At 34.3% G+C, this 14,506-nt stretch overlaps 1 protein-coding gene across 1 annotated transcript; it reads right to left on the bottom strand.

The window, feature by feature from the left end:
• Positions 1-1,656: 1,656 nt before the first annotated feature.
• On the bottom strand, positions 1,657-11,761 carry LOC114358497 (glycine-rich protein DOT1). The gene is made up of 2 exons (XM_028312473.1): positions 11,723-11,761; positions 1,657-2,855 (listed from the first exon to the last, which is right to left on the bottom strand). Exons 1-2 carry the CDS (start codon positions 11,732-11,734, stop codon positions 1,830-1,832), a joined length of 1,038 nt encoding a protein of 345 aa, XP_028168274.1. The 5' UTR covers positions 11,735-11,761; the 3' UTR covers positions 1,657-1,829.
• Positions 11,762-14,506: the final 2,745 nt, after the last annotated feature.

The following is a 14,506-nucleotide window of genomic DNA, read 5'->3' as shown; positions in this document are numbered from 1 at the left end:
TATTCTATCTACTAATATTTGAAAACAGTTGAAACATTTTCGGACGGACATTGCTGATGACAAGGACATTTTCAGCTTCACCGGGCGGGCAATAAACAGGCTTCAACCTCATGCATGAGTACAGACAATGTTAACTGTTTTTATGTATTTTTAGTCCACGTAATTAGCTAGCATCTCGATGTCAAACCATACATTTTTGTCGCAAAATGTACCTAACTACCTTTATAGTTGACTAGCTTTCAGCCCGCGGCTTCGCCCACGTGGAATTTTGTCTGTCACAGAAAAGCGTTATCGCGCGCGTCCCTGTTAAAAAAACCGGGATAAAAACTATCCCATGTCTTTTCTCGGGACTCAAACTATCTCTATGCCAAATTTCATCAACATCGGTTCAGTGGTTTAGGCGAAATATAGATAGATACCTATTCCCTACACACATCGCTAAGCCTTGCTGTCGATTGTGTAACCTATTTCATCTGACCTCTAGTTCCTAGTATAGATCAGTTAAATGTGACATGTAATTCTCAGTCCAATATAGCCTCTGCCTGTGACTATGACAGGTAGTGAAGACGTGCAAATTGCAATCCAGTTCCAATCCCAGCCCTTACAAGGCTTTGCGATTAGCTCTGCCTGGATGCTACCCTACAAACGTTACTCAGGCAGGGGCATAGAGTGGTTGTAAATTCACTGATTAGAGAGTATTACTAATCTTAGATTAATAAGCCTATATGTATAGCTTCGTCAAAAGCGAGGCAAAAATGTTATGTTAATCTTGAAAAATCTGAAACTGTCTGTCATTAGAGAAAAATGTAGAATATTATTGAAATAAACAAAGGTAATAATGTACTCCATGCCTTATGATTGTGATCCTAACATCACACACATTCATCATCTAAACAGCAAAAGACTGAGACATATTAATTTTGCTCCGTGTCGAGAATTTGAGATGTCTGTCTGACATGAGCTAGTTTCGCCGAAGAATACACGTTAGCGAACTTTTCATAGAATCTATATTCGTAGTGACTTCTATTTAGGAATTTATAGGAAATGCCAAAGTTTCTATTACGTTTAGCTTTACCTTCAGTCTGATCATCACTTTCTGAGTAACTTTTGCTTCTTTAGTGTGAAATAACTGAATTAATGAAAGGTTTCAAAATTTTTTTTTTTTTTTTCAAATTCAAATTCTTTATTGCATTCTATGTTGTACAAAGGTCTTAAACAATATATTGTATAGTCTCAAACATAGACCCGGTTTGGGCACAGCAACATTGTGTTTTACAAAACATTTATTTATTAATTCGGCATGCATATTACTCGTAGTGTTAATAATTTCAGAAAATTAAATATTGAAAAATCTTAATTTTAACTGGAAGTATTTGATGTTATAATTTTAAAGATGTCATGTTCACGATGTCAATTTACAATGTCAATATTATTATAATAATAGGTAGAATTTACGTGGAAGTTTTGTTTTGTTCCCTATCTCCAGTCGATGAAGCACATGATGTCGTGCCCTGCGTGCCCAAACAACTGCACTGCACGCAGGAAGATATTATGATAGCTACTGACAACGCGAACGCCACTATTGTAGCGGAGTTTTGGGCTGACACTGTATAGGTTTCTTGTCGACTCGACAAGAAGAAGAATAAAAGACACAAATAGGTAACAAGTGGTAACTTTTATGTTCAACAAAAAAATCAACAAACAATAAATAAATCAACTACAACATGAACAGTTGAAAATGACTTAAAATTAATCAACAACAACATCAACAACGCTATTTACAATGGAACACACACGCAGACATGCAGACGACCAAACACATCGAGGTCTTAATGATGACCACTATGATGGTGGATGGTTTTGTATACGGGGATCTTAACGGGGTAGGGTTGGGGCACGTGGACCGTTACGGTCTTCTCAACCTTGATGGGCACGTGCTTTTCAACGGGGTAAGGCACGTGCTTGACGACGGGGTAAGGGACAACCTTTTCAACGGGGATAGAGATCTCAGTCTCAACGGGGACAGCGACAGGCTTGTTCACGGGGACCTTGACGGGGTAAGGCTGGGGTACTCCAACTAAGATGGGCTTGGGCACGTTGATGTGGATGGGCTTGTGAACGGGGACGGTGACGTGCTTGTACAATGGGACCTGAACGGGGCTCTGGACATCAGTGTGCTCGCCAACGGGGATGACGTGAGCTCCGAATCCTTCGTCTCCGTGGTCCTGGAGCTGGAAAGATCCTTGGCCTCCGTGTCCGAAGCTCTGGCCTCCGAAGTCGCCGTGGCCTCCTTGGCCTCCGAAGTCGCTTCCGTGACCGCCCTCATCACCGTGACCGGCAGATTCACCGCCATGACCGCTGACATCACCGCCGAAGTTATGGTTTCCCGAATCGTGGGCAGCCTGCAGGTAAGAATCGCCTCCGAAACCGTGGCCTCCGAATCCGCCTTCGTGGCCTCCGAAGCTCTGCTGCTCTTGCCCGTGTCCTCCGAAAGCTTGACCGAAATCGTGGCCACCTTGTCCACCTCCCTGAGTCAAGGCTAGGGTGAAGTCATGACCACCTTGTCCGTGACCGCCTTGGCCTCCAAAGTCGTGACCTTGCGCGCCGAAGCTGTGGCCTCCTTGTCCACCGAAGCTGTGGCCGCCTTGTCCACCGAAGCTGTGGCCTCCTTGTCCGCCAAAGTCATGGCCTCCTTGTCCCCCGAAGTCGTGGCCTCCTTGCCCCCCAAAGTTGTGGGCCTGGAGGGGGGCTGAGTAGTCGTAGCCCCCACCGGATTCTTCGTCTCCAACCCCATTCCCGTGGCCGCTGGTCTCAAAGCCAGCTCTGCAAGCGGCTACCGCCATTAACAAACATACCTGGAAGGAAAGAAACAAATCTATTAATTATCTTACTATTAAGTAATAGTACTGTGGCAAACGAGGCGAAGAAGATCGGCAAGACTTGGAGCGAGATCAAACGCGAAGCTCAAGACCGAACGCGTTGGAGGACTGTTGTGGACGCTCTCTGCCCCATTTAGGGGAAGTAAGTCAGGTAATAGTACTACTATTTTAAACTCTGAAACCTTGTTAGGTGAGAATTTAGGGTGAGTAATCCTAATTCTAGTTTTTAGCTAATTATTTTAAGTTCACAGAACTGGACTAGACTTAGACTAATTTGACTCCTGGAATCGTATTGCTAATGGCAATGGAATATTCCATGAACATAGTTAATTAACTAGATTTCCCCGACTTTATTATTCGTCAAAAAATTACACTCCTTATTTTCGGGCAGAATTGGGTTGTTCATCAGACCGTTCTTCAAAAACCGAATTAACATTTAGATGGCGCTTTACGTAATGAAATGAAAGTAAAGCAAAAAAATAAAGCTAATAAAAATTACTGAAAGATTTGGCTTCGTCTAGTGTTGTTAGGTGTCCCGATTTATGTGGGACGTCCCATTTTGGCTCACGTTTTTTTATTAAAAAATGTAAAAAAAATATTTTTTTTTACCATAAATAAAAATGCTATAGAGATTATAAATGATTCCAAAACGTACAGAAATTGAATTTATCAAATCGATGATATTGTCTACTGGCATAATATAATAGTCGTAGGAAAGGGTCGACACCGAAATGATATAATGTAGACTTATACAAACAAGACTTGAGAGTCTTGAGACCCACTCAAAGTCTCAAGATATTAAATTGTCAGACTTTGTAATGAAGACAAAGGGAAAGTCTTAAAGCCACTTGTAAATACACGTTTACAAACTTGTAGCTAAAGGCAGACTTAGAGCTGTTTAAACTTCTGAAGCGATTTTTTTTAAACGGAACGCTACCGTAAACAAATAAAAGATATTTTACCCTGCTCCAGAATCTAAAAAAGCTCTAAAAAACTCTTCATTCGTATAAAAGTACTCCCAGTGAAAACATTTAGGTGCTAGGTAATGACAGTTTTAGTAAAAAACTAAATTACACTTTTGTTCTCCAGAAAAATTCGACTGGCATTAGAAAAGCCAAAAGGAAAAGAAATGAAAAAAAAAAGTTTTGAAATTATTTGTCCCGTTTGTTCGATTAATTTTTCAATCATTGCCAGTTCAGACCTAGTTAACAAGACAATAAGTCTTAGAACACTATTTGGGACACTAATTGGAAATGAAAGGCTACCGAGAAAAAACAAACTAGAATAATATAACATTCACTTTCGGCATCCAATTTGGCTAAAGTGTTATACAGTCGACAACACATCAAATTAAAAGCACTAGCTCCTTATTCAGTTGTCAAGATATCATTTTGCAAAAACTAGCGTGCTGAAGTTTGTACAGATTCGCGAATGATTTTATTGAATTGCGATATGAAAAGCAAACTTTATTGACACACTCTCACTCAACATTCACCGTATGTCCACTTCACTGTCACTTATCATAGTATCAGAAAGAAAGATGAATTGATTTGCACACGGTGAACTACAAAAGCAGATAATCTTACATTTTATATGAAACGGGTTAGAAGGACCCCGCCCCCGGAGTATTGTGGTGAACCCACCTTAGCTTACCACAAGGGGTTAACGGCACTTTTAAAAAATAATTGAATGTCACACCATCCACATTAAACTAGACTCTTTTGCCTAGCTACTGGATTAATGAATACTAAAAAGGTTCAACACTGCTGCCCTCTTTTCATCACAACAAAATCAATATTTGGTTCAAAGCATTCATCAAGCAAAATGATGCTATTGCTCTCCTTTTCATGAATGGAGTATTGACGACAGCACATTTCGAGTCCGACTACTATTTTTCGCAAATTAACACTTTCAATTATTTTAATTTCGGATAAATAAGTATGCTCCTGACGCACATGCAACATTTGGCATTGTCCTTTTTCACTATTAATACAAGTTTAGGGGTTATTCTACGCTTTTTTCTTTATTTTCTGGTCAAATTTGGCTTAAGAAAGTAATTGCTAGCCGCCAACGCAATGAAAGTAGTTCACGCGATAAAGACAGGTGATTAAATTAAGCTTGAACATGTTATTCTATAAATAAACCAGTCTAGACCAACTAGACCAATTAGATAATTTGGTCTGAATGCGTGCAGATTATGAGAGCAGTTACGGAACTTTTAAGATTTTTTTCGATTGATTTAACTTTTTATGCTTTTCGTAACTTTTTTTAAAACATTTTAGATTCCGAATAATCTTCTATCAAACAATAAACAGTTCAACAATTGTTCAAGTTAAAGTTAGGTAAACTTTAACTTGAACAATATCGTATCTTAACAGTGAAAAAAAAACAAGTTTTTAAAAAGGTTACACTTCTTTTTAACAGATTTTTATGAGGAACCATAAGCAATTGAAGAAACAATCAGTCTTTACACTTCGATATCCCATCTAGGAATCAAACCCAGAACCCAGAACCTCCGAGTCAATGACCCAACTTTAACCACCACCCCATTATACCTACCAGTGATTAATTTGAGTAAAAGAAATAAATTACAGGTCTTGTGTTTTGACCTGAATTCGTTTCACTTCCACGAACAGTTTCAGAGCAAAAGTCGTCTTTTTTATTTTTTACACTGATTGAGCTGGTTTTTCCCGATTACATAATTCGCGGTTAACTTTTAAAACAAGATACACATCGGATGATTTCATTAATGTAATTACCGTTTTTTTTTTGCCCATAAAAAAAGGTAAAAACTGTTTAACGACGAATTGGTTAACTGAGATTCTGTTGATGATTTTGTTTTCATTTAAAAATGTGTTCGAATTTAGATTATTTTTTAATACAAGATGATTGAGGTTTTTTTTATAAATAATACATTATTCGTACATCTAGATAAAAAGTTTATTCTGTGGTACAACTCAAAATACTTATTTTATAGTCAGCCTTTTTATATTCTTCTGATCAATTAAGTTTGTGCTAACTCTGCGTTGAGCAATAACAGGTTTAAAACGTGATTTTCTTACTTAGACAAAGAAATAAGTCTAGTTTTAGTCGAGATGAAATTCTTTATTTCTTGAGTCTTTCTTATATTTTAATCAAAATGAAATTACTTGTTTTATGCAACAGAATTAAGTCTTAGAAACGGTGCAACAAAAAGCTAAAACTTTTAAAATATGATTAATCTTAATTAATGTTGGATTATTATTTTATTTCTTCTCTTAAATTTTCGTTTTCACTTTTTATGATTGTTTTGTTACCTATGATGAAGCTTTTGTATGTCAAATAAACTTATTTTCTTACTACTTTTTGTAAAAACCAAATGAATCTAGGAGTCAGTGACTGCTAATGCAAAACAAACATCAGTCCGACCACAATTCGTTACTGAAGTTGAACAAATAAAAAGAAGAGAGGTGAATAAGTCGATTGTAAGATCTGTTGATTTTAGGGTCCAGTGATATATTTTCCATGGAAAACCCGATCATTCCGTGGATATATTATAATATTCATAATATTATCTTTTGGCAACGTCCTTTTTTCGTTTTTTCGGAGACTGTAACTTTATCAAATATCAAGAATAAATTTTATTGAAGCCTGATTGTTTGAATTTAATTTTAAATATTGAATTTTAAACCAATCACAGACAAGCTTGAATCTCCTTGGATTCTTTTAGGGTTTTCATATTACGAGACAATAAGAAGTCGATTAATATTTTAATCTAAAATAGAAATACTTTAATCTTTTTAACTCTCTTAAATATATGATTTTGTCATATTTTTATCATTAAAAATTTGATCTGCGCCGTTTCGTCTGACATTCTAAACAATGTAGCATCTTAAAAAAATGCAAAAATGAGATTTTGGAAAAAAATCTAATTATGTTGTCGCATAATACCCAACCACAATTTGCCACCTGTCAATTTTGCTTACACCAGCACAACATTCAATCGATTACTCTTACAAAATGTTCAGATACCTTCTATTATGTATAAACACAATGAACATTATAGCTGAAATCAGAGCATGAAATGACAAAAGCGATACAACGGAGTCGGGAAATAATGAAAAAACGCTTTTACGTAAGTGATTGGCTGAATATGTAATGGAATCGGATGTAAAGATATTTCGGATTGATCGATGTCTGTCTATGTCTATGGGTGAAAGGAGGATAAGGTCGTGCTAAAACATAGACATAAAATATTTGAACCCGATTGCGTTTTGAGACCAGATTATTATTAAGAGTCCATCATCAGCCTTTAGAAGCCCACTGCTGGACATTATTAGTCCTCCCCTATAGTGGTTCTGCGAGCGATGTTGTGACTTTTCCATCGCAACTGCAGCGGGAAGAAAGACATAGGTATAAGCACAGAACACAATATGCAAAATTAGTTACCTACTTATTGGAACTAAAACACCCGTGCTTAATAGTGTATTTTGATATCGATTACCTACAAATTGTAGTATAGGTAGGTACATTAGCAGAAGTATAACCTCGTAAAGAGATCCTATTTTATCATCTAGTTCAATGTTTTTCCAAAATAAACCACAAATGACTACAAAAACCAAAATAGCATAACGTCAAAATGAGTTCAAAGACCTCAGAATAAGAATAAAAACCTCAAATAACCTAATGTAATATGAATGAATTTGATGGGGTCACATCCAGTGGTCATGGTCAAAATTACAAACTTCCAGTTGATGTAATTTTGTAATGCCTTCACACATTGAAAGCTACTATGCTATTTTGACCCCAAGCTATAATGCTGTGTCGTATCACTCGTGTGCAAATAGTGTATCAAATACCAAATTATGTTTGAATATTATTTAAAAATCGAACCTTAAAATAAAAAAGTCTATACGACTATAAAAAAATATTCCACATTCACCAGTATCACAAAAGAAACTATTGCTTTTAATAATATCAGCAAGGTATAATGCAGTAATGCTCAAGCATCAATGGATTTTTAAGCTTTGTTACGTACTAAGAACTACTACTTCATGACGTAATCTTATAGTTTCCTGTCAGTGTAGTCGCATACTAATTTGCGTACGAGTGTTCGATGAGTAATCAACGTTTTTCTTATTGTTTTGATATTATTTAAGACTTGATGTTTGTAACATTTGTGCTGTAATATGTTACGTAGGCCTAAGGAATTAAAAAGAGATTTAGCATTATAAATATTATATTTTTGAAATAGAAAAACTTTCTTTAGTTTTTTCGATAGCTTACATTACATTACTTTCAATATGTGGACTGGTTTATAAAATAAATATTACTTTTACGTCCAAAATTATTTCTGTGTCATTAATCATAACAAAAATTACTAAAACAATGAGTCATTATTTTCATTGACTTTGACTGTCGTCTGGGAAGTTAAAAGCAAATGTATGTAGTGACACAAATCATTGTCATTAAACGCGATTACGACAGGTATTATTTACCTTTCTAATGTAAGCATCTGATGAGGTATTGAGTGTGAAACGAAAGATATCTTTATTTGGCATAGAAATTTGATACGTCTCTAGTAAAAAATGTTACGCCTTGTTACTGAATCCCATTATTTTCGTTCAACAAAAAGACGTCTTAAAAAAACCGTCATTCAATAATGTCACCATAAATTAAGCTTGAAGATGTAGGTATTTATAAAAACCATAGGCCGAGTCACGCTCTGCTAAAGCCCATTTACGTTCGGTCTACTTTAGAAGAATGCATTGCATAAAATGATGTAACTTTGCACAATGGAGTTACGACTATCTTTCTTTATTGATCTGAAAACTATTGTGTTACAAAGATGATTTGAAAATTACTCTATAATACTATAAATTTTAATATTGGCTATTATAGCAAGTCTACGTGGAGATTGGATTATAATCTCATCTTCCAAGAACTAAATCTCATCTTAACACAGCTCTAGATCTAATTTTTTGTAACTTAGTAGTTATTTGCATAATTTTACAGTTCGTTACATTTCCGGTTACGTTAATTCATAAAAGCTTGCGTTTGTTCCGGTCTTTAATCTGTGTAAGTTATTGCGGTTTAGTGAATCATTTGGAGTTAATTTTAGAACGAATGTAAGGTTTGTGGTAGAAATACTATAATAGTAAAATTATTCATTTCTTTCGAAATTATCTGTGAAATAGTGTGTCAAATGTGAATTTTCTGATTATTTGTTTAATTGAAAAAACATTTTGACAACTTTATTTTTTAATATTATGAAATTATACAACTGTGTTATATTGGATGATATAAAGTAGGATACAGACAAACTTCTGCATGTTACATAAATGTTATACTTGTTAAGTAACGACGGATTAACCTCTCTAAATTGACAAAAAAAGATGCAAAAGTGAATGTGTCCCTTCTCCATGTACCGGTTAAACCAGTATAGACATAATAATTGATCGAATAACGAGATCAAAAGATACGTCTAATTGAATAACTATCACTTATATTGATCCATTCATTAGGATGTATTTAGAGTCGCTACTAAAGACATTAAATTATTTGAGTGTCATAGAACAGAGCACAGCACAGTGAAAGTACCTATGATAAAACTTCCTTAAAGCTTTTTTTTTAATTAAAAAACTAACACTTGAAATGAATTCATATTAAATTAGTTCTTTATAAAGAACATTATAGACCTAGATAGTTTGCCGTATTTTTATTGAGTTATTCAATTAATACTATGTAGGACATCAGTATTTATCAAATCAACAAATCGCACAAGAAAATCCTACGTTATGAAAGCTATGGTCGCAAAAGGTGCCTTAATCCCTTCACTTCCTGACGCTAAGAAAGTTAAATTAGAATTAAATAAAATGAGTTCTATGTGGTGACTATTACAGAATAATATCTAAAGGTTTAAAGCTAAGTTTAGATGTCTTGTTATAGTGACCGGTTGTTATTAGGAAGCACTTAATAATACTATCTGAAGGTGCGTTATATAATAAAGCTCCACTGTGAGTCATTGAGTTGTAAGAAAGATACCATCCTATCGATGATCTACTGTTTATAGTTTATAGGTTACTGTTTGCTTGTTTGTTCCAATACGTTTAGAAAGGCAGTGGTTAAATTTTCTCACCCTAAGTAAACTATAATTACGTAGGGCTATGCATTGAGCTTTTTGTTCAAAACTTCATCGCGTTGTCCTAATTACAAACTTTTAATTTTTGTACAAACATTCACCTTTTAGTAAATTGGTTCATCTCAAGATAGGACCAATATATCTGGTTATGGACAACTCGTGTGGCTGTGACTCTTAGAGTCACACATTTAATTTTAAATCAGATGTCGCATTTCTGTCAAGCGGATCCGATAAACCTGATAGTCCGCAAACAGTTAAGCCTAATGCCTAACGCAAGATTAAACAACCGAAGCCGGGCGATTAAACAAGCTATTGATCGCTGTATTATTAATCACGCATGAGAAGTTTTTTCAGTCGACTTGTTCTGTTTTTTCCGCGAATCTGTTGCTATGACAACGCATTCTGTTGTGTTGTGACGAATGATATAGGATGTCAATCCGTTTTTTGTGGATTTGTCGACATGATAAATTGATGAGTGTAGTTTTTTACGTGACAAGTTTTTATGCACTGTTTTTGTAACGTGAGCTTTTTGATCGTAACTATAAAAATAATAGGATTATAATAATAATATGCAAATTGTAATATAACTTTCAGGTTTATATCCGCTAATTGCACGCTCGAAATTTTTGTATAATACTCTTCATTTCAGTAATAAAACAGAGCTGCAAACAATGCCATCACGAGGTTAGCGATGCTTTTACACTGATCACAATCATAACAAAACTATTGTTTGATAACATCTCCTATTGTCAGCGGTTAAGTCACGTCATTATCACTAATTACAGTTTAAATTAAATTCGCGGTTTAGCATTTGTAATCTGATAATGTCTTCGTGATTAATTCAATGTTCAAAATTAAAATATAAGTAACAAAGACTATCATAATGTGGGATTTTTCTTAAATTTGATTTACACCATTTTTGCGACTTGATGCTAATAAAATGTAAGATATTATAAATCTATGCCACTTATACAATGTACTGTGATTCTTATCAAAATCTTTATTAGTTTAAAAACCTAATATCTTCAATTCACACAAAAGTTTTAAGCAAAAAAGAAAAACATAATTCACTTTCGTTGTAAAATATAAAGTGCTTAGTGCTTCGCAAATTGCTTTTACTTTACTAATATTTCCAGAGTTTATTTGAAAATTCCTTGAGTCGCTCAAAAGGAAAGTTTACAGTTAACGTAAGGCGTCTATTGTCGATGGTAAGAATTTAATCTAAAGAAGTTTTTTTCTTTTAATACTAAGCACTTTTTGTGCGTTCAAATAAATTGACTTGAACTAATTTTGTATTTAGTTTTTTAACCTTTTATGTCTGTTCCAAATAAGGTTTATTGGTTGTTAATTAGAAACTTATTAACTGTACAATCTTAATTATTGTATTTTTATTGCAAAAAGCTGTGCTGCTAGCAGTATTATTTTTAAATTAAATTAATTATTGAAATAATATCAAAATAATTCACTGCAAGTTTATTTTATAGTTCCCTTTTTTTATTTATTCTGTATCCATTTATGATTTCTGTTTCTTAAAATATTTTAATTATTTGTTATTTCATATTAAAATGTTATTTTTATAATTTTAGTATTTTTCAAAATTAAAAATAATATTTAGATATTACATTTATTATTTTTCTTAAAATTTTAGTTGTATCCTTTTTCACTTTCACATCCTTGTTCGTAAATCCTTAAAATTAAATAAAAAATAAAATGTTCGACTTACAAAGGTCCTCATGTTGTCTATGCTTAGTTGTGCGACGTCCCTCAGTGCAATGATAACTGCAAGAATGCACAAACATTTTTATAGTAACAGGAAGTGATAGTGCTGGGCGGGCGAGAAAGGCAGCCGTATACGTACAGAGTTGATACAACTCACTTTTTTTACTTTTTGGGTTGGAGTGAATGTGAATGAATATAGTTTGAATATTGAATCGTAATTGCCTTGTTAACTTATAATAAGTTTTACAGCTTGCTCGCTTGTGAATGAATTGGTTAGAATCTTTTTTTCGTTTCAAGGGATTAGGTTTTGAAATACGGTAATGTTAAATAAAGTGTAGGTACTTTTCTCATTTTATATCAATGAATGAATTATGCCAAATCATCCTGGATCGATTGATCAATGATCTTGAATTGGGTATAAGTAGTTGTCATTGACAATGAATTGACATAATAATGTGTAAGTTGTTAAAACTGTTACAGGAACCTATGATGTAATGAATTTTCATGTCACTTGTTGGCTAACTAAACTTATTATTGATTTTAAAGCAACGATAGTTAAGTGTTAAGTAGTTACTTATTAAAAATCGCCACACCTATCACGAAAATTTCCTCCTTTTAATATTATAGAACCTTCTCTATAATTATATATTTATGTTTTTGGAAAGCTTAATTACCTAACAATGGTTGCATTTCTCCAAAAATTCTCATGGACATGAAGTTAAAAAAGGCACGGTGCCCAGTTCCCACTGCACAAACTGTACTTAAAACAAAGCTACACGTTTTATACACATTTTTTTACACTACAAGTTTCATTCATTGCTGATTCTAAGTTCTAACTAATGCTACATAATCCATTCCAGCATTGCCAGCCAGGCAATTGCAGGGGTTAGAGTTAGTCTTGTTCTCAAGTGTAAAATATTTCTCTTCAAATTGACAGTTTGTCAGGCTTCCCCAAGAATTTTCATAACGGCCGGTCCTGTACTGCTTGCAAACTTCACTTGGTCGTTGATCCACTGAGTGCTGGTAGACTATAGAGTCTAAGGCGGGTTTTAGAATCGCGCTGACCGCTCGCTGATCGTCGGCGCTGACAAATCAATGTATGGAAACGTTCCTGAGTGACGCTGATCGCTCGGCGCCGACGCTTCATACATTTCGTCTGTCAGCGCTGAAGGTCAGCGTGCGTCAGCTTGACTCTAAAACCAGCCTAAGCTATGATTTCCTTTTCGTGATCGCCACTGGAGAACTTTTTCTGCCCCAACGGCCATCAGTTCCACGAGCTGTGCCCCTATTATCATTTGAAATCACCGTAAAATACACACACAGTCAATAAATCTGTGCAAAAACACAATTACACATCCACCCACAGCCGGAAAGGTCTGAATCAGAATTAATTACGTTTTCATTTACCAAAATTGAAACTTAGAATTGGTTTCTTGCCGAACCCATTGTCTGGGTGCGAAGTTTAATAACTTTAGCGAACCAATGAATATAAATAAAACAGAAGTGCCAGCTGTCTTGGAAGTATGCGATTCGAGTTTCGGAATACTTGAACATTCTAATTGTGTTACAAAGGTATCGTCAACATTACAGAATGGTAATCAAAATAATTTTAATTACGTAGCAATTGGGAATATTGGGATACGACGTGTTATAAGATGAGTATTTTCAAAACTAGGGTATTTATTAGTTAGTGTACGGTCGCCGACAGAATATCAATTAGGTACTTACCTAAAATATATATAGAAAAATAAATTAGTAACTTAGTAGAAAACATAACAGACAGACCGTTTATCCGTGTGTATTATAATATACTGTCTGTATGTGTTGTGGTTGTGTACATTGAAATTTAAGCCAAGCAAACAGATTTCTCAAATTCTAAAACAATTTTTTATTATAAAAAATATTTTGCTCTTAATTTGAAAATATCTATAAACGCTATAAAAATAAATTGTAAACATAATTTTTTTATATGGATAAAAATTTTTTGAAAAAAAAAATAAATTTTTCAGGAGGTATTAACAGCACTATGCGAATCTAGTAACAGGCCATACATTGTGATACTGATTGCCTTTACTTTTGGACTTTTTTCAGATGTTTGTAGTATATTGAGAGAATCCGTACATCCGGGGATCGGGAGGGGATCAGGGACCGGACATCTGACGTAAAGACCGGTTCCACCGGCTCTGGGATTTAGAGTACGGTTTAGGATGAATTAAACATTTATTCTACAGATACCTACCTACTACCTATTTGCCAGTCCACTTTCCGGCGTTTTGGAGTATATTTAATTAGTTTAAATAGATTTAGATTAAGGTAAAGTTACCAGATGTAGATACTTATGTGAGAATGTTTTCATAAACTATACATTTGTAAAATAACCATAGTTAATATTATAAGATATTAATTAATTAATGACCTAGTTAGTGTGTCGCTTAACTTACCTACTGATCTACTGATAACATTTTATAATACTTACTTACCTACTTTTAGGAAATATGCAACTTAAAATCTTAGACGTCATAATTTTTTTAGATCACCATTTATCATTTACCCAATAAGGAATTCTTCATCGCCAAAATTTGAAGCATAATAACTTATCATAAAGACGTCTAAAACGAATTACTTAGGTACCTAGTACATAATATTTTCAACAGTATGATATTATGCTTTATAAAGGGTTAATAACACAAAGTTAAATTCGTTGTTATAGACTTGTAGGTATGTATTAATTACATCTGAGGTCACATTAGTTATATGGACTTACCATGGGGCCGTCCATAAATTACGT

This window comes from Ostrinia furnacalis, unplaced genomic scaffold, assembly GCF_004193835.3.
Source record: "Ostrinia furnacalis isolate ACB-3 unplaced genomic scaffold, ASM419383v2 OfSCF3961, whole genome shotgun sequence".
Lineage (NCBI taxonomy): Eukaryota > Metazoa > Arthropoda > Insecta > Lepidoptera > Crambidae > Ostrinia > Ostrinia furnacalis.
Note: the sequence above shows the minus strand (reverse complement) of the source record. Positions and strands in the feature narration are given on the sequence as shown.